Source organism: Physeter macrocephalus, chromosome 19 (assembly GCF_002837175.3).
Source record: "Physeter macrocephalus isolate SW-GA chromosome 19, ASM283717v5, whole genome shotgun sequence".
NCBI classification, from domain to species: Eukaryota; Metazoa; Chordata; class Mammalia; order Artiodactyla; family Physeteridae; genus Physeter; species Physeter macrocephalus.
In genome coordinates, this window is record NC_041232.1 from 62,081,117 (window position 1) to 62,101,500 (window position 20,384).

At 35.8% G+C, this 20,384-nt stretch overlaps 1 protein-coding gene across 1 annotated transcript in view; it reads right to left on the minus strand.

Moving 5' to 3' along the window:
• Window positions 1–644: 644 nt before the first annotated feature.
• SMAD2 (SMAD family member 2) overlaps window positions 645–20,384 on the minus strand; it is a 106,999-nt gene continuing 87,259 nt past the window's right edge. The window contains exons 7-11 of the mRNA XM_024132190.3: window positions 9,711–9,764; window positions 8,081–8,293; window positions 4,964–5,101; window positions 4,636–4,780; window positions 645–1,347 (exon numbers count right to left, since the gene is read on the minus strand). Of these exons, the coding sequence (XP_023987958.1) occupies window positions 1,224–1,347; window positions 4,636–4,780; window positions 4,964–5,101; window positions 8,081–8,293; window positions 9,711–9,764 (674 nt within the window). The 3' untranslated portion in view covers window positions 645–1,223. The remainder of the gene's footprint in view (window positions 1,348–4,635; window positions 4,781–4,963; window positions 5,102–8,080; window positions 8,294–9,710; window positions 9,765–20,384) is intronic.

Sequence of the window (20,384 nt, forward strand, 5' to 3'; positions counted from 1 at the left end):
AGATTATATAAATTTAATACAACATACCTTAAAAACAGATGGCCTTTACCCGCTGATCATACCTCAGCATTACTTTTCTAGGTATTTTGCTGAAGCAATTACATTTACAAAAGGTCCATTTCATAATACAATCTGGTAACTATATCAAATGAAACTCAACTCAAAGAGCACTAGGTTTGCTATTGAAATATTTTAAAATACCTTTTTAAAGAGTGTTTATATCTATAGATTGAATTTTTTTAAAGGATAAATATATTGAAATAATTGTAGCATATCCCTGAAAATAATTATACTGCCACCTGTGCATTTTTTAGGAGGTGTAAAGATAAATCAAAAGACTGCTAGGTTACACAAGTCTCTTATCTGCTGAAACTGAAATTTGGTGTAAGACAAAGGGACTTACTCCATATGATTTGTTACCGTACCCCAGAGTTAACTGGTGCTGGCGGCATCAGTGCAACCATTATTGGTGATGGATGTCACACTACACTGTTTTGGTATCAGGACAAAAGTGGAAATGGAGGAGAGGTTTGGAAAGATTTCCATAAGGTTTTAGCAGTAAGTAAGCAAACACAAAAAGAATGAATATTTAAGACCCACTGAACACATTAAGGTCAAGGATTTCAAAAGTTAATCCACTTTTCTTCCCCCAAGAGTTTATTTTTGGTAAAAGGCAGAAAAATTAGTTTTTCTACAAGGGAAATCTGCTTCTAAATGATAATTTGAAAATCTTGATATATATTATATATTAAAAAAGACACACAAAAATAACAAGTGGGAATAACAGATTAGGTACTGTAACTTTATAAAGGCTTGCCTAAATCAAGAAGCAGCACACACACACCTAATTTATGCAAACTAAAAATGTATATAAACAGCACAATACTGTGGTACTGGATCATGACACATTACCTGTACACATAACTACTACTGTTATTAATAAACCTTTGGGACACTCAGTTTTATGCCCAACAAGACATCGGTAAGTCTTTAAAATCTTCTCTTCCTCCTTTATGGGAGGGTATTTCTAGACACTAATTTTCCCATCTAATATTCAAACATAGGAAACCGATTCCACAAGGTGCTTTAATTGATGAGACCTCAAGTGCTGTTTTCTCTTGAATTTTTGGATAGTAAACAGTCCATGGGGACCACACACAAATACTATGACAGAAGAGTTGGTACATTAAGTCTTTTGATGGGACTTGACTGGTGACAAAGCTTTATGACATGCTTGAGCAACGCACTGAAGGGGATCCCATCTGAGTTAATACTTTGTCCAACCACTGTAGAGGTCCATTCAGATGAAGTTCAATCCAGCAAGGAGTGCTTGTTACTGTCTGCCTTCTGTTAAAAGAATGCAAGAAAATAATTATGAAATTAAAAGAATAACATGGCTATGGAAGAATTTAGATAAATCAAAAGGTTGTATCAATATATACTAAAACCTAGATTCTTTTCTGACTATCAAGTTTGCATATCTACTATTTTGAAAACTGTTTAATCCTCAAAGTACTTATGTGACTTTTTTCTTTTAAAGAGAAAAAAAACCACTGTTTTCCCCTCAAATTAAAATTAGTAGAGTAACCTTATATTTACCGTCCAAAATGGGACACCTTTAAGAGAGAATGTAGTCACTATAAATAATCACTGCCAGGGCAAGAGACATAAACCAGCACTGTCCCAAGCAAACCAGAATATATAAAGTCACTCTACTTATTAATCATCCATAGAATAGAAGATACTCAAATAGCAAATGAAGTCCAAATGGAATAGGATTCAAATTTAAAGTATATCAAAACAAAAGAGAATTCTGACCCAAGCTTATCACAGAATGTTAAGAGTTGCGGTTCAATTTTCTCTGACAAAGCCAACAACCAACATCCCTTTTAGCAAAATCATGCAGGCTTTTAATAAGAAACACCTTTAGTACTTCAAACAAAATGAGCTACGCTCTGGGAATCGCAAATTGTTCAATGACATCCTGTCACTTCCACATACTGATTTTAGTTCTTATTTATTATATACAATAAGCCAGTATGTCTGCTTGCTTCTTCAACATGACAGCCCTTCAAACATGAGAAAAGGCCATTATCAACTCTTCACCTCCATGTGACACAAGCTCAATATAATTTAAAACTGTATTTCAAAGGATGTGGTTTTCTGTAGCAGATGGTGTCAGTGCCCCACTATACCCTTCAGATTTTCAGTGTTCTCTAGCCAATTTCCAATTGTAGGCATCTGCATTTCTGTGCCTGAGAACTTCTCTGCTCTGTCCACATATACAGTAGATCAGAAGTGCCAGGAAATTAACATCCCCAGGAACAGACCTCAAGCAACGACACAGGAATTGGCATTTAAACGTCCAGTTTCCCTTCCCGCTGGGTGGGATAATTCTGTGTGTTCTTTTACTGTTTTCCAAAGTTTTCCTAAGGGAATAGCTCTAGTGACCCACCCACTAGAGTAGATGGGTTAAGAATGGTACTGGCTGCCTTTCCTCCCTACCTCTCTTCCCTACTTCCTCCTTCCTGACCAGTGTTCCCTCCATTTTCTGAATAAACTTCTTGCATGCAAACCCTTGTCTCAGGGTCTGAGACACACATTATGTGTCCCCCACCTGTTTATTCGTTTCAGTACTAATTCACTTAACTGAGACATATTTCTCAATTAACTATGAATTCTTTACACATCTATATTTCCTCCTTACTACATGTCCTGATTTTTATGCTAAGCAATCAAGCTGGCACTAAAGAAACTAAAAAATAGCTTTAGAATCCAACCATTAGATCTATCTCCTCAGCACCTGTGTTATTACGGATAAAACGTTCCACAGTTCACAGATCTATGGGTATTTGATTTATTTTGATCTGTAAATGTTAAAGGAAACTACTTTATTATCCAAAGTAGATGTACCTGACTCCATTATCCATGAAAACATACTGTATATTACTTCTTCTCATATAGATTTTAAATTAGCTCTGGGTTAAAGAACAGCAGAGTCCACAGTGAATGAAGGGCAGTATCTCTCTCTACCAACCAAAACTGGTCTTAACAGGAGACCCACAGATACACATGGAATTCTCCCTGACCTATGCAATTCGTATTTAATTCCACTGAATTTCTACCATGTTCTTCAACATTATGATCTTTTGAAGAGAAAAAAAAAGTCTAACTTAATAAATTGGTATCAGATGGTACTATCTGAATCTAATTTTAATATCAACTATCAATCTAATTTAATATCAATAAAATCTAATTTTATTATCAATTTGATAATTTTTTATCAAAGAGAAAAAGAAACTCAGCATTCTTTAAAGTTATCACATCTCAAAGGGGAAATGATTAAAACAAAAGAGAGCTACGGCAAAGTCAAAAAGTGAATTCTTCTACTAACATAACTTGGACAAAATAGTGACAAGTCTTCATTCTAGGATATACATATATAACACATAATATATTTTTATACAAGTATTCAAACCAGTAGATCTCAAATCTCACCATCACAAAAGTCATACACCTCACAAAACTCAAGACAGGGAATCAAGTTCAAATGAAATGAAGTAAATTCTGAAGAAGGGCCCAAACTGCTGAATGAAACAGGAGTACTATTACTATTCTATATGAATATCTTCTTATGCAGACATTCAGACAGTAAGTAATGTGAACTGAAGAAAGACTAAGTATTTTACTTATACTTTCATTCTTTAATATGCTGATGAAGTATTCCCTATCTTTGCTGTGGAATCCAATCAATTGTTTAATTTATCAATAGCGTAATCTATCTTATCCCTTGATGACAGATTAGCTTTGGTAAAACTCAATTACGTAACTGCTACTTACTATCCTTAGAGAAGAGGTTAAGAGTCAAGGAGAGCTTTCCTCAAGTCCCGTCTGTAACACTTAGAATGTGTCCTTGGGCAAACTATCAAATCTTTTCTAAGCCTATTTCCAAATAAATATTAGTTTGGACCATTTTTTACCTTAGAAAGATTGCAACCTTATAAAGAAAGGATAAAAAGAGCAACAGTAATTCTTAGCCATGTTGAAAGGCGTGAGATACTGCACCTAAAACACAGCACAGTGCCTGGCACCTAACAAGTACTCCCTTCTATTACTGAAAGAAGTTCCACCTTTCAACCTTATACTGAAGTTGTCTCAACTTATTTGTCCAGCCTTCTTCTTCTTTACTTTCTAAACTCTAGTCAAACTGAACTGTACTCTACTGCCAGGATCATCACTTTCTACCCCACAAACCTGTGACTACTGAAATCCTAGGCATCTTTCAGAACCCAGACCCTGTGTCATCACTACCTCCCCCAGCCCCAGTGAAACATCTCTCCTTCCATGAACTGACATAACCCTTCCAATATGTCATTTATGGTATTTAACACTCTGCATTCTATTACAGTACCCGTCCATACACGTTTTAATTCTTTGTTCCGTAATGCCAGCACAGGAATTTGCAATAGTTTTGAATCCAGAGGCCTCCAACTTTCTTTTGTTATTTTACATAAAGATCTGCTGACTCTATAAACCTCAAGGAAAATAAATACACATGAACTTCAGATGATACAAAGAATGAAAGAAAAAAGAATTACACTGTGGAAATTTAAGAACCAAATATGCATTTCATACCGGTATTCTGCACCCCACCCTTTCACAAAACTCATTCTTATGGTGCACATTCTAGTTAGCTGATACACGGCTTCAAAACCCTGATTAACGGACTGAGCCAGAAGAGCAGCAAATTCCTGGTTGTTGAAGATCTTCAGGTTACAGCCTATGATTGAGAAAAAGATTAAAAAATTATGTAAAAAGAATATTACTATTAGAAAATCATTTTTAAAGGGCTACAGATATTAGAATATGAGCATGCAAATCATCTCCTGATTCCTAAAAGTAATAGCAAAGAAAAACTCAGCAAGTTGATACAATAGGTTTATTTACATTGTTGTATCCATACCTGGTGGAATTTTACACACTGTTGCAGGGTGCCAGCCGTATCTCTGATTACAATTGGGGCTCTGCACAAAGATTGCACTATCACTTAGGCACTCAGCAAAAACTTCCCCACCTATGTAATATAAGCGCACTCCTCTTCCTAAAACAAAATATATATGGAATTAGTTTTACAACATTTACTATTTCAGCATGACTTTCAAAGAGTCTTCTCAGAGGATAGTAAAATGACATAAAGTATTTTGATGACTTTTTCCATAGCTATGCTTTTCTGAAATCTAACTTTGAAACATACCACTGTACATTTTTCCAAGTATTTTTAAAAAATGATTTTATTGATTTGTAAAGATAATACGTGCTTATCAAAAATACTTAAGCAATGCAGAAAAGTAAATGGATAGCAAAATAAAGAATTTCATACAAATTATAGTTATTTCTAAATAAATAAAAGAATTCATTTGAAGGAATTAACTAATGTCTGGATTAATATGCCTTCAGTATAATAAACAGTATTTCTTTAAAGAGCCCACTATGGTTAAGAAAAAAAGGTAATAAAAATTATCAAGAGGTTAGAGTCATCTGCCCCTTTTAAAACTATATATATTATGGGGGCAACCAGGTCCCTGTTTATATAAGCAGAATTAGATAAGAAAAAATTATATTGGGAGATTTTAATATACCTTTCAGAATATGACAGATCAAATATACATAAAATATTAGCGGATCAAATATACATAAAATATTAGCAATACAAGGATTAAAGAAAAAACTGTGAAAAGCAGAATTCTAAGATAGCACTTAAGATTCTCACCCGTGTATTTATCTTCTCAATTATTCAACCAAACACTAATCTACATACTGCTTAAAGGGATTTTTCAGATGTAATTAAGTTCTCAAATCAACTGACCATAAGAAACTAAGACTACCTTTGGTGGGCCTGACTTAATCAGGTGACAGCCCTTAAAAGGGACTGGGCTGGCCCTGGTGAAAGAGATTCAAAGTGTGAGCAACAGGAATTCAACACAACAGAGTCTTCACTGCTGACTGTGAAGATGGAGGGGGCCACGCAGGTGGCCTCTAGTTGCTGACAGCAGCCTCTAGCTTACAATCTGCAGGAAATGAGGATCTCAGTGCCACAACTTCAAGGAAGTGAACTCTGCAATAATCACCTGTGAGCTTGGAAAAGGATCTCAAGCTTCGGATGAGAACACAGCCCAGCTGACCCTTTGATTTCCCTTTGTGAGACCCTGAGGAGACTCCTAACCCACAAAAACTGTGACACAGTAAATTTGTGTTGTTTCAGGCTGCTAAATGTGTGGTAACATGTTATGCAGCAAAAGAAAATTAATAAAAACCAACAAGCCAGATTTACTACATAAATATGGAACCTGGCGTCCTGTTCTCTTAATGACTACAGATTTCTTATATAAAAAATAAAGTTGTTCACTTGACCATTAGGAAAACATTAAGTCCAAAAAGTAGAGATTTTTCAGGCTATAGTTTCTGATCAAAAACACCCAATAAACTAGAAATCAAAAGTAAAAAATAATGATCCAATAATTACAGCAATCTAAAATTTTGTACAGAAGTAAATAAGGTAGTGTAAACCTTCCGTTAAATTTTTATGCAGAGCCCTAATTAGAACATGGAAAAATCAGAACTGTTTTAGTTAAAAGAGGGCAGATATTCAGAGGCCTTCCTCACCTATAAGATACCTGAGTAGGGACATCAGCTCAGTGCTTTGTGACCACCTAGAGGGGTGGGATAGGGAGGGTGGGAGGGAGGGAGATGCAACAGGGAAGAGATATGGGAACATATGTGTATGTATAACTGATTCACTTTGTTGTAAAGCAGAAACTAACACACCATTGTAAAACAGTTATACTCCAATAAAGATGTTTAAAAAAAAAAAGATACCTGAGTACCTTAGGAAGATTATATAAAATTGATACATCAAGCAAGATTTGAGAAATTCCACATGGACTGAATTTCAACTAACAGACCTCTGAAGTCACTAGCACTCTGCAATATCACACTGACTCTTTAGTGATCAGCATTATTTCTCATAGGAGGTGATGGTTAATTAAATGAACAGAAGCAAATTATTATTAAAAGAAGTTACTTTAAGGTGATGAGAACTATGTTGTTATTTTTGTGGCACTCAAACTATTTTTTACCTCACTGTCAAAAAAAATACTGACGACCCAAAGAGTTGTTGTTTATGTGGATTACATCTATGCAAACTTACCATATTATGTGTGAAAACTGAGATTCAAAAAAATTTATTAATTCATTTGAAAATCAAAATAATAAACCCACTACATATTAACATAAACAAGTTTATGAAAAATAACTATTTTGCAAACCAAAGAAAAAATTAGTGAGAAGAGTAGGAATGTTTTGTATTTTTGCAAATATCCTTAATGTCTGGCTTAAGAGAAGACAGTAGAATTCTCATCAGAGTCTGCGTTTATTAATTCCTTGCAAAATCGTAAGCAGGCCTTGTAGCCTCTGGAATACTTCACTGTACAGTCAAGAGAGAACGAGAGTGAAAATGGCAAACAGCATCTTAGCACCACTGTGAAAATTATTTTTACCTCACCAACTTGCTGAAAGGGTGCCTGGGATTACCACATTTTGAGATTCTATGAATTATTTTTGAACAAATTAAATGGTAGTTCTTGTTTTAGATATCCTGCTTCAGATTAATAATGTGCAGATCTGATATATGAATTCACTGAAAGGGGGAAAAAACTAGGAGACGTAAACAAACTGAAAAAATATTCATGATTTGTTAAAATTACATCCCTAAAATCTGAACATGACAATTTTATGACTGGTAGAGGCTCAGCAGAGTAAAGTTATTTTAACACGTATTTATCGAAGGACTTCCCAGTATCAAGGATGCCAAATTAACAGAAGCTCAAGATAAAAGTTCGCAGATGGAAGGATCACCAGAATCTACCAAAAGCTGTGAAGCTGTGCACTTAAACGTGACTGCCCTTAAGGTGAGAGAGAGAAGGCAGGCTTTTTTGCACACAATCTCTTGACGTGGTAAACCACATAATGCTCACATTATGAGTATATGGCACTGGTTTTTCACATAAGGAAAAAAAAATACCTATATGTCTTCTTGTCATTTCTACTGTAGCATTTCTGTTGACGTTAGAGAGTAAACCGAGGCAGAACCTCTCTGAATTTGATGGATCTGTGAAGCCGTCTACGGTGAGTGAGGGCTGTGATGCATGGAAGGTCTCTCCAACCCTCTGGTTTAATTCATAATACGCTATTGAACACCAAAATGCAGGTTCTGAGTAAGTAACAGGCTGCAAATCTGGGGCAGAAAAAACAAACACATAAAAGAAATGAGTGTGAAGAATTCAAGCCACCTCAAGCCAAGAATAGACTGAATATCATCACCTTTACATGTTCTATGCCAGCCTACACTGGCAACAGCCCAGGAAACAGACTTAACATCTACATCACGAACTCCAGATTCCAAAGAGCACTCCAGATTTTCAATTTCTCAAATTTCCCCTATCTCAGTCATTCTAATCTTCAAACAGCTTTCTTAGACTTTATGGTGGATCACTTATTCTAACAGTAGTTTTACCACCCTGCTTGCGCCACAGTCCATTTGCATTATAAAGTTAATTTTGGGTAGGACAGAGTAGAACAAAGCTGAAGCAAAGATTAATGAGTCAAAAGCCACAGGGGAAAAAAAATGTCATGATAGGATACAAAATATGACATATTTTTGACATTTGTCTATTTTAACATGAGATTCTCACTGAGTTACCCTAGTTACAAAAATAGAAAACCCAAATATACACAAGAAACAGAAAGTAATAAAACATACAAAAAAAAAAGGAAAACATACAGTATGCAAGTGGAAACAGAATAAATCAAAAGAATCTACATATTTCATGGGAAAACGAGGATCACATGTATTTAAGTGCTGTAATTTTGATTAAAATGCATCATAAGCAATATCATGGGAAAAAAATGACAATTTTGTGGAACAAATTCCAATGTGTAGAAACTGAAAAGAAATTGTGAAATAGGTAAAATGAAGACCAAGAATAAACTACAGACCGTATACACACATATATACATATGTATTAGCTATCACACATATATATATATAATCTCCCATACTACATGTACATTAGTGATATATATCTCTATATATTTATACACACATCTCATATGAATAACTGCTATTATAAAATACATCAGAAACTAAATATATACATAAAAATCTAGCCATAGGGCTTCCCTGGTGGCGCAGTGGTTGAGAGTCCGCCTGCCGACGCAGGGGACACGGGTTCATGCCCCGGTCGGGGAAGATCCCACATGCCGCAGAGTGGCTAGGCCTGTAAGCTGAGCGTGTGCATCCGGAGCCTGTGCTCCACAACGGAAGAGGCCACGACAGTGAGAGGCCTGCGTACCACAGAAAAAAATTTTTTTAAATAAAAATAAAAATTAAAAAAAAATCTAGCCACATAAGAAAATTTTTCATAATGAATATGATTTCCATGAATAAAAAGATTATTAATTTCTTACATGTGCCAGGAGAAAAGAGTTTTAGTAATATTGAGGCTCAGTATCATTTTTAGAAAGCACTAATTTGAACAATCATTTGATTATTCACTGGGATCTCTTTCTCATATATATGGAAAATAATTACCAGAAAGGACATTTAATTAAAAAGGTATAAAAACAGTAGGGGAAAAGTATTTGCAACTTACCCAAACTATGATTAACAGGGGAAAGAGTAGTAGGAGATAGTTCTGCTGGAGATCCTGAAACCAAAGATTCAATTTTAAAACAGCTGTAAAAGTATTTCCGTGAGTTCTAACCAAATAATAAAAAAAATTGATTGTATCTGGTTGTAATGGTCACAGATAATACACAGATAATTTACATACCAAGAATTCAATATATACAACTGCTTAATGGAAGTTTAATTTTGGAAGCTTCAATACATAAAAGATACAAAAAAGTCCTGGCTTCAAGCTACCCTCTTCCAAAGGCATCCAATGTTGCCAGTTCTTTGTGTACCTTTCCAGAAATATTCTTCAAACCATATAAGCAAATATATCGTGTTCTGTGCCTCCTGCTTTTTATGTACAAATGGTAACACAGTTCTGAACTTTGCTTTTATATTACTTATTCTATCAGAAATGTTGGTATGTTTCCCTTTTACTTATGTATCTATTTATCCATCCATCCATCCATCCATTCATCTATTAGCTGCAAAACATTACATTATGGAATATTATGATCCCATATTGATGGATATTCAGGTTATCTTCAATCTTTTGCTTTAAGAACCAAGATTCCAATAACTAATCTCGCACATTATGCATATTCTCAATTGTATCTGAAGGGTAGGCTCTAAAAGAGAAACTGCCAAATCAAAGGGTTGTCCATCTGTAATTTGATAAATTTTGCCAAAACTGTCATCCATAGAGGTTGTACCAGTTTACATTCCCAGCAACAACATAAATAGGGGAGGCTCATGTGCTACTGTTGATAAGTAAGAACAAGGTCTTAACAAGTATAGTTTTAATTTGTATTTCTCTTATAAATGACATTGAGCAGTTGTATACTTGTTTATATTTTATTTCCTTCCTGTGAATAGTCTGTTCTTTTCTTTTGCTCTATTTTCTATTGTGGTGTTGATCACTTTTCTCACTGATTTACAGAAGGCTCTTTATGTTTTAGTGATATTAGTCCTTTCATGGTATGGGACGCAAATATTTGGTCATCTGGCTTATGATTCTTCATCCCAATTTTGATTAAGCAGTATTAAAAAAACTTTTATGTGATATAATTTACCAATCATTTTGGGGTGTGTCACATTTTGATAAAACAGTGGTGATACCGGAAATTCCTGGCTTACTCTTAACTTTAAGGAACTACTTCTAGTATGTGCCCATTAAGTATGATGCTGGCTGTGAGGATGAGAGAGAGAAAATTCTTTATTTAGGAAATTCTCCATCAATAATCGTAAGCAATACCGGTCTGTAGATTTCTGTTGCAAGCACAAATGTTATGCTGTCTCATAAAGACAAGCCAGAAGATTTAAGTCTTTTCTATGCTCTGTAACAGTTTATTTAAACTACTTAGCATTGGAATAACATATTCTTTAATATTTCAGTAGAATTCCCGTGTGAAATTCTTTGCAGTTAAACATTTTCTAGGGTTTATTCTAAGACACTTCTCTATTTCTTCTATGAAGGTTGACTGTTCAGACAGCTCTATTTCCTGGAGTCAGTTTCAGTAAATTATATTTATTAGAAAAGTATTCATTTCTTCTAGTTTTAGGTAAACTGGCTAAATCTAATCAGGAAAATAAGGGAGGAGGGGGCACAAACACATAAAATAAGAAAAACGAAGAACCACAGACACAAGAAAAACAGTGACTGAGAGATTACTTCACTCAATTTCATGCAACTAAATTTTAAAACATATTTGTTGTAAACTGTTGTTAAATAATATTGTAATTATAGGATAAATTTTGTTTTCTTATCATTATTCTCTACATATTTTGAGAATGTTACCCAAAAAAGCATGACTTACAGCTCCCAAGCTTTAAAAATAGCAATGGCATAGATGTAGAATAAGGTCAGATGCCCCCTGTGGACCTCTCCCCTCTCCACACTATAACCATGACCTAAAATACCAGGCAACACAGGTGAAACAGCAATTCCCACATAAACAAATGAATCAAAAATAAAGAACAGGTGATAATGATTTTTGAGAAGACAGAACAGCGTTCCATAACAAAGTTCTTATGTTCTTTTTTTATTCCTCAGTTTGAAAAATCTGTTGGCAAGTCACAACAGGTACAGCTATGAAAGGTCAAAATATATTTAGAACAATGAACTAAAACTCACTGCTGTTTCCTGAAGCTGAGATAAAATAAACAAAGCCACTATTAGAAGTGGAGGAAACTGCCCATTTTTCATATCTTTTAACTGTTTACTCCTTCTATTAAATACTTATAAGAAGTGACCAGTAGAATCACAGTTCATTAATTTAGATTAAGAGGAGTCCAGTCAGATGTGATAAAAGTTAGAACTATATATTATGAAAAGAAAAGTTGATTAAAATCATATATAACATTTTTAGAAGTTAAATTAAGCTAAAAATTTATTAGCTAATAGAAGTTTTTAGAAACTTTTTTCTTAAACAGAGCCAGGTTAAATGATGATTAACCTATTAGTTATTCGTATATACATGCTTCTACTGAAGTCTGGAACTTCCAGTTATGAGAAGTAATAATATCACTATTTAAAGCTAGCTTCTATTACTTGCAGCTAAAACAACTAGAGAAATCCTTGTGCACATAACCTTGCATACAATTCGCAGATATTTGTAGGATACATTTTTTCAACAAGGAAATGTTAGATCAAAAGGAATGTGAGGTTAAACTTTTATAAGTACCAAAGTACCCTCCCAAAATGTTTAGACCCACCAACAATTTATGAGCTAGTGTTTCTTCATGCCATGTCACTACCTTCTGACATATAACAATCTGAAAGGTTTAAATGGGGCAACTCTGATTTTTTTAAATTTTACTTATATTTATTTTGTTATAAATAGTACACTCATGTTCTTTATGTCCCTTTTCTATTAACTACTGTCTTTTTCCTCTTTATTTGTAGGTTTTAAATTTAGAAATCAGTTATTAGGCTTGTCATACATTTACAAACATTTCCCCAAGTTTTTTGGTTTGTTTTGGTAGGTCTTTCAAGGTAAAAAAAAATTTTATAACATTATTTTTTAGAGTTTGAGGTTCACAGCAAAATTGAGCATAATGTACAAGAGTTCCCATATACCCATGTACACATACATGTATAACCTCGCCTGCCATCAGTGTCGCATGCCACAACGTACATTTATTGTAACTGAGGAACCTACATAGACATCATTATCACTCAAAGCCCATAATTTACATTAGGGTTCATCCTTGGTTCTGTACATTCTACAAATTTTGACAAATGTACAATGACATGTATTCACCACTGCAGTATCATACCAAATAGTTACACTTCCCTAAAAATCTTCTGTGCTTACCTGTTCATCCCTCCCTGCCCTCTAGCCCCTAGCAATCACTGATCTTTTTACTGTCTCTATAGTTGTTTGTGCCTTTTCCGGAACATCACATAGCTGGAATCATAAAGTATGTAGTCTTCTCAGATTGGGTTCTTTGACTTGTAATATGCATTTAATGTTCCATGTATTTTCATGCCTTTATTTAGCAGTTTTCGTTTTAGCACTGAATAATATTCCATTGTCTGGATATGCCACAGTTTATTTATTCATTCACTTACTGAAGGACATCTTGGTTGCTTCCAAATTTTGGCAATTATGAATAAAGCCACTATAAACATCCATGTGCAAGTTTCAGTGTGTACATAAATTTTCAACTATTTTAGGTGAATACTAAGGAGCATGACTGCTGATCGCATGGTAAGAGTATGTTTAGTTTTGTAAGAGTCTGCCAATCTGTCTTCCAAAGAGGCTGTACCATTCATTTTGCATTCCCATCAGCAATGATCTTGTTGCTCCACATCCTTGCCAGAATTCAGATTTTGATCATTCTAACAGGTGTGTAGTGGTAACATTTTAAATTTTATATATTCAAATTTATCAACCTTTTCTTCTATGGTTTTATATGTTGCATAGTTCTTGCTCAGATTATTTAAAAAATTCTTCAATGCCATGTCCCAGAAATTAGTCTCATTTTTTAATTTAAGTGTTTTCTCTAAATGGAATTCATTTTGGTATGAGATAAATTACATGTTTAGTATCTATTTTATAACTTTTTGAGAAATATTAAAAATACTTTGAATTTCTTGAGCAAAATTAACGGCAAAGAAATGTATATTTTACTTTTATAAGTTGCAGTGTGTTAACTAACCATAAGTTATTATCATTCAAATAAGAAAATAAAAATCGACTTATTCTTTCAAAAGGCATATATGGAAGGACAGGAAAGTTAAAGGCCTTAAAATCATTTAGTTTTATCTTCTTTGCATTCATATTACGGAGATAATCCCGAAGAACTAAAATTATCTACGATTTTGTTTTTATACCAAAAAAGGCTTAAACATATGCTTTAAAAAAAATCTCATTTACTGAATACACAAGGCCAATCACATTCACAAACCCTTCAAAAAACTGAGAATCATGATGGATTACTCCTTCAACCATATCCCTACCTAATCACCAAACAAGTCTTACCTCAGCAATATATTGCAAAAGCAGGCATTTCTCCCCATGTCATCTGAAACGAGCCAGAGGAAGTCTAGTGCAGTAGTTAAGAACAGAATTTCTAGAATCTGAGATCCTAGGTGCAAATTCCTCTGTCACTTTCTACCTATCTTTCTATGATGTTCATTGAAGTAGTTTTTTATGAATTACATATAATGTTTAAAGTGTCTTGGTTTACCTGTTTATTAATTTCTTATAATGAACATCCACTTGTTGCATAATTCAAAATGTTGCATTATAATTTTAACCTGTAAAATACTGTTTAACTTTTATTTGACACAGAATGGTAAAAATATGAGATTAAGCAAAAATAAAAGAAATAGGTACTATGTCAATTCCAGTTTAAAAATACATACTTCCTTCATGTTTTTTTATTATGTCCTATGTATTTCCAAATTTTCTACAAGCATGAACTATGTTCATAATGAGAATACAGTTGCTCTTCTTTTGTTTTTATTAGTACCTTCTATAGGGTTCCCCTTATGGTTAGAATGTAGAAGACTGTTGGAAAAAACCTTGCTCCTACAGTAAGAAAATATCAGAAACACTAAAAAAAATTATATTTTTTACCAAAAAGTGACCCCAAAACTGTAGATTCATTTAAGTCTAAGTGAAGTAGTTTAGAGAAGGATGAGCTCTTCCTATTTAAGTAGAGAGTGGTAACCATTTTCATTGCTGGGAGTACCTGCCAAGTTAGGGCACAGACACATGTAGGATTGTACTTGCCAAAGGAGAAACCAGCTGAAATTTTAATGGCCACACACTGGCAACTGGAATCTGAGAAGCCCAACCACAGATACAGTCTTCTTCATTAGCCAAGTCTAACCCTCATGTCTTTAGCTGAGTAGTGCATGGTAGCACAGGAAGTTTCAGACAAAGGCTGCAAAGCAGTGAGAGATCCTACAGTCTCACCATACTCATATCTGAAAGACCTGCTGAGGCAGGGGACTGCCCCTCCTTCAAACCTGAGGTGATTTGATGTTAAGGAGTAAATCATCACCTATTCAACTCAACTCCTAATATATGGAAGAGATTAGATCCCCAACTTAGCAACCAGAGAAAGAAAAGGTTGAGTCTTTCATAAGGAAAATATTATCTATATTACACTCTAGTATTATTTTATATACAATATCCAGCATCCAACTAAAAAAACATGAGACATGCAAAGAAGTAGGAAAAACTGACCCATAATCAAGACTTTAAAGTTAACACAAGCAAAGCTACATATAAACCAGATACTGGACTTATCAGATAAAGAGTTTAAAATGGAAGTTATGAAACTGAAAAACAGATTATCTGAAAAGAAGTCACTGAACTGGCTTAGAGAAGACCAAAAGTTAGACACACATATACCTTATCATTTGATTTTCAACAAAGAAACCAAGGTAAATCAATGAAGAAAGAAAAGTATCTTCAACTAATGGTGCTAAAACAACTGGAAAAATTTCTACAGGAAAAGAAGAGCAGAAATGGAAAAAAAGGTAGGTAAATACAAAACATTACTTTTCAATTCTTTAAAATAATTTTTTTAAAACCCTCAAAGTCTAAAGCAAAAAATAACATTTGGGGGTTTATACATACTTATAAATAAAATACATGAAAACAGTAGCACAAATGACAGACGTAGGTGAATGGAATTATAGTGTTGTAAAGTTCCTATATTTCACATGTAGTTGTAAAATATTACAATTTAAGTAACATTCTAAGTAGAAGGTGATGATAGGGGATATACACTGTAATCACGAGAACACTCACTAAGAAAATAATACTAAGTGATACTGCTACAAATTCAAGAGAGAAAACAGAGTGGATTCAAATATAAATATATTTGATTAATCTAAAGAAGTCAGGAAATCAGGAACAAAGGAACAAAAACCAGATAGCACAGACAAAAAAGAAATAGCAAAATGGCAACCCAAACCCAATGATTATCAAGAACTACATTAATTATAAAGGAACTAAATACTCCAATTAAAAGACAATGATTGTTAGATTAAGTAAGACATAAAAAGGTATCCACAAGAGACACATTTTAAATATAAAGATGCAGGTAGACCAAAAGTAAAAGGATGGTAAAAGTAAATATACCATGCCACCTATGAAATAAGAATATATGGTGATGTTTATATGAGACACATTTTATAACAAAGGTCACTTCATCAGAAGGCCAATTTAAATGTGCACAACTTAATAACAGAGATTTAAAATACATGAAGCAAAAACTGACAGGAGCAAAAGGAAAAACAGACAAATCCAAAGTCACAGTTAAGAGACTTTAACACTCCTCTCTGTGAGTGGTATAACAAGTAGAAAACAAATCAGACGGAGTCAAGATTTAAACAATACCATCAATGATCCTAAGTGACAGTAACACTACAACTGAACAACTTTTAAACTATAAATGGAACTCTCATCAAGATAAATAAGCCATGTTGTGGCATAAAATAATTTTTAGTAAATTTCAAAGGACTGAAATCATACAGAGTGTATTTGAATCATAATGGAATTAAGTGAGAAATCAATGAACTATCTAGAAAACCCCCATACTTCTAAAAGACCAAACTTCTAAATAATCATGGATCAAAGAAGAAATCACAAGAGGAATTCGAAAATACTTAAATGATAATAATAATTAAATAACAATGAAAGGGGAGCGCCTTCACGATGGGGGAGGAGTAAAACATGGAGATCACCTTCCTCCCCACAAATACATCAAAACTACATCTACATGTGGAACAGCTCCTACAGAACACCTACTGAATGCTGGCAGAAGACCTCAGACTTCCCAAAAGGCAAGAAACTCCCCACATACCTGGGTAGGGCAAAAGAAAAAAGAAAAAACAGAGACAAAAGAATAGGGATGGGACCTGCACCTCTGGAAGGGAGATGTGGAGGAGGAAAAGTTTCCACACACTAGGAAGCCCCTTCAATGGAGGAGACGGGGGTAGCGGGGGGGAAGCTTCGGAGCCATGGAGGAGAGCACAGCAACAGGGGTGCAGAGAGATTCCCGCACAGAGGATGGGTGCCAACCAGCACTCACCAGCCTGACAGGCTTCTCTGTTCAGCTGTGGGGCGGGTGAGGGCTGGCAGCTGAGGCTCGGGCTTCGGAGGTCAGATCCCAGGGAGAGGACTGGGGTTGGCTGCGTGAACACAGCCAGAAGGGGGCTAGTGCACCACAGCTAGCCGGGAGGGAGTCTGGGAAAAAGTCTGGAACTGCCTAAGAGGCAAGAGACCATTGTTTCAGGGTGCGTGAGGAGAGGGGATTCAGAGAAATGCCGAGCTCCAGAGACGGGCCGGAGCCACAGCTATCAGTGCGGACCCCAGAGACGGGCATGAGACACTAAGGCCGCTGCTGCAGCCACCAAGAAGCCTGTGTGCAAGCACAGGTCACTATCCACACCTCCCTACCCGGGAGCCTGTGCAGCCCACCATGCCCAGGGTCCCGTGATCCAGGGACAACTTGCCTGGGAGAACACATGGTGCGCCTCAAGCTGGTGCAACATCACGCCGGCCTCTGCCACCGCAGGCTCGCACCTCATTCTGTACCCCTCCCTCCCCTGAGCCTGAGTGAGAAAGAGCCCCCTAATCAGCCACTCCTTTAACCCTGTCCTGTCTGGGTGGGGAACAGACGCTCTCAGGCAACCTACACGCAGAGGCGGGGCCAAATCCAAAGCTGAACCCCCAGGAGCTGTGAGAACAAAGAAGAGAAAGGGAAATCTCTCCCAGCAGCCTCTGGGGTAGCAGATTAAATCTCCACAATCAACTTGATGTATCCTTCATCTCTGGATTACCTGAATAGACAACAAATAATCCCAAAATTGAGGCGATGGACTTTGGGAACAACTACAGACTTGGGGTTTGCTTTCTGCATCTAATTTGTTTCTGGTTTTACGTTATTCTTAGTTTAGTATTTAGAGCTTATTATCGTTGGTTTGTTCATTGATTTCTTCATTGATTTCGCTGCTCTCTTCCTTTTTAAATTTTTTAAATATATATATATATTTTCCTTTTTTTCCTTTTTCTCATTTTGTGAGTATGTGTAAGCTTCTTTGTGTGTGTGGTTTTGTCTGTATAGCTTTGCTTTTGCCATTTGTCCTAGGGTTCTGACTGTCCTTTTTTTTATCCTTTTTTAATATAGTTTTTAGCGCTTGTTATCATTGAAGGATTTGTTTTTCGGGTTGGTCGCTCTCTGCTTTCTTTCTCTCTCTCTTTTTTTTACTTCCTAATTTTTTTATTTTTAATAATTTTTTTCTATTTTAATAACTTTATTTATTTTCCTTCTTTCTTATTTTTTCTCCCCTCCCTTTTCTTCTGACTCATGTGACTGACAGGGTCTTGGTGTGCTGGCCGGGTGTCAGGCCTGACCCTGTGAGGTGGGAGAGCCAAGTTCAGGACATTGGTCCACCAGAGACCCCCCAGCCCCATGCAATATCAAACAGGGAAAGCTTTCCCAGAGATCTCCACCTCATTGCTAAGACCCAGCTGCACTCAACAACCAGCAAGCTACAGTGCTGGACACCCTATGCCAAACAACTAGCAAGACAGGAACACAAAACCACCAGTTAATCAGCAGAGAGGCTTCCTAAAATCATAAGTTCACTAACACCCCAAAACACACCACTGGACGTGGTCCTGCGCACCAGAAAGACAAGATCCAGCCTCATCCACCAGAACATGGGCACCAGTCCCCTCTACCAGGAAGCCTACACAACCCACTGAACCAACCTTACGCACTGGGAGCAGACACCAAAAACAACGGGAACTACGAACCTGCAGCCTACGAAATGTAGACCCCAAACACAGTAAGTGAAGCAAAATGAGAAAACAGAGAAATACACAGCAGATGAATGAGCAAGGGAAAAACCCACCAGACCAAACAAATGAAGAGGAAACAGGCAGTCTAGCTGAAAAAGAATTCAAAGTAATGATAGTAAAGATGACCCAAAATCTTGGAAACAGAATGGAGAAAATAAAAGAAATATTTAACAAGGACTTAGAAGAACTAAAGAAAACACAAACAATGATGAACAACACAATAAATGAAATTAAAAATTCTCTAGAAGGAATCAATAGCAGAATAACTGAGGCAGAAGAACGGGTAAGTGACCTGGAAGATAAACTAGTGGAAATAACTACTGCAGAGCAGAACAAAGAAAAAAGAATGAAAAGAACTGAGGACAGTCTCAGAGACCTCTGGGACAACATTAAACACACCAACATTCGAATTACCGGGGTCCCAGAAGAAGAGATAAAAAACGGGACTGAGAAAATATTTGAAGAGATTATAGTTGAAAACTTCCCTAACATGGGAAAGAAAATAGTCAATCAAGTCCAGGAAGCACAGAGAGTCCCATACAGGATAAATCCAAGGAGAAACACGCCAAGACACATATTAATCAACCTATCAAAAATTAAATACAAAGAAAAAATATTAAAAGCAGCAAGGGAAAAGCAACAATTAACATACAAGGGAATCCCCATAAGGTTACCAGTTGAACTTTCAGCAAAAACTCTGCAAGCCAGAAGGGAGTGGCAGGACATATTTAAAGTGATGAAAGAGAAAAACCTACAACCAAGATTACTCTACCCAGCAAGGATCTCACGCAGATTCGATGGAGAAATTAAAACCCTTACAGATAAGTAAAACTTAAAGAATTCAGCACCAGCAAACCAGCTGTACAAGAAATGCTAAAGCAACTTCTCTAGGCAGGAAACACAAGAGAAGGAAAGGACCTACAATAACAAACCTAAAACAATTAAGAAAACGGTAAGAGGACCATACATATCGATAGCTACCTTAAACGTAAATGGATTAAATGCTGCATCCAAAAGATACAGACTGGCTGAATGGATAAAAATACAAGACTCGTATATATGCTGCCTACAAGAGACCCACTTCAGACCTAGGGACACATACAGACTGAAAGTGACAGGACTGAAAAAGATATCCCACGCAAATGGAAATCAAAAGAAAACTGGAGTAGCAAATCTCATATCAGACAAAACAGACTTTGAAATAAAGACTATTACGAGGGCTTCCCTGGTGGCGCAGTGGTTGAGAATCCGCCTGCCGATGCAGGGGACACGGGTTCGTGCCCCGGTCCGGGAAGATCCCATATGCCGCGGAGCGGCTGGGC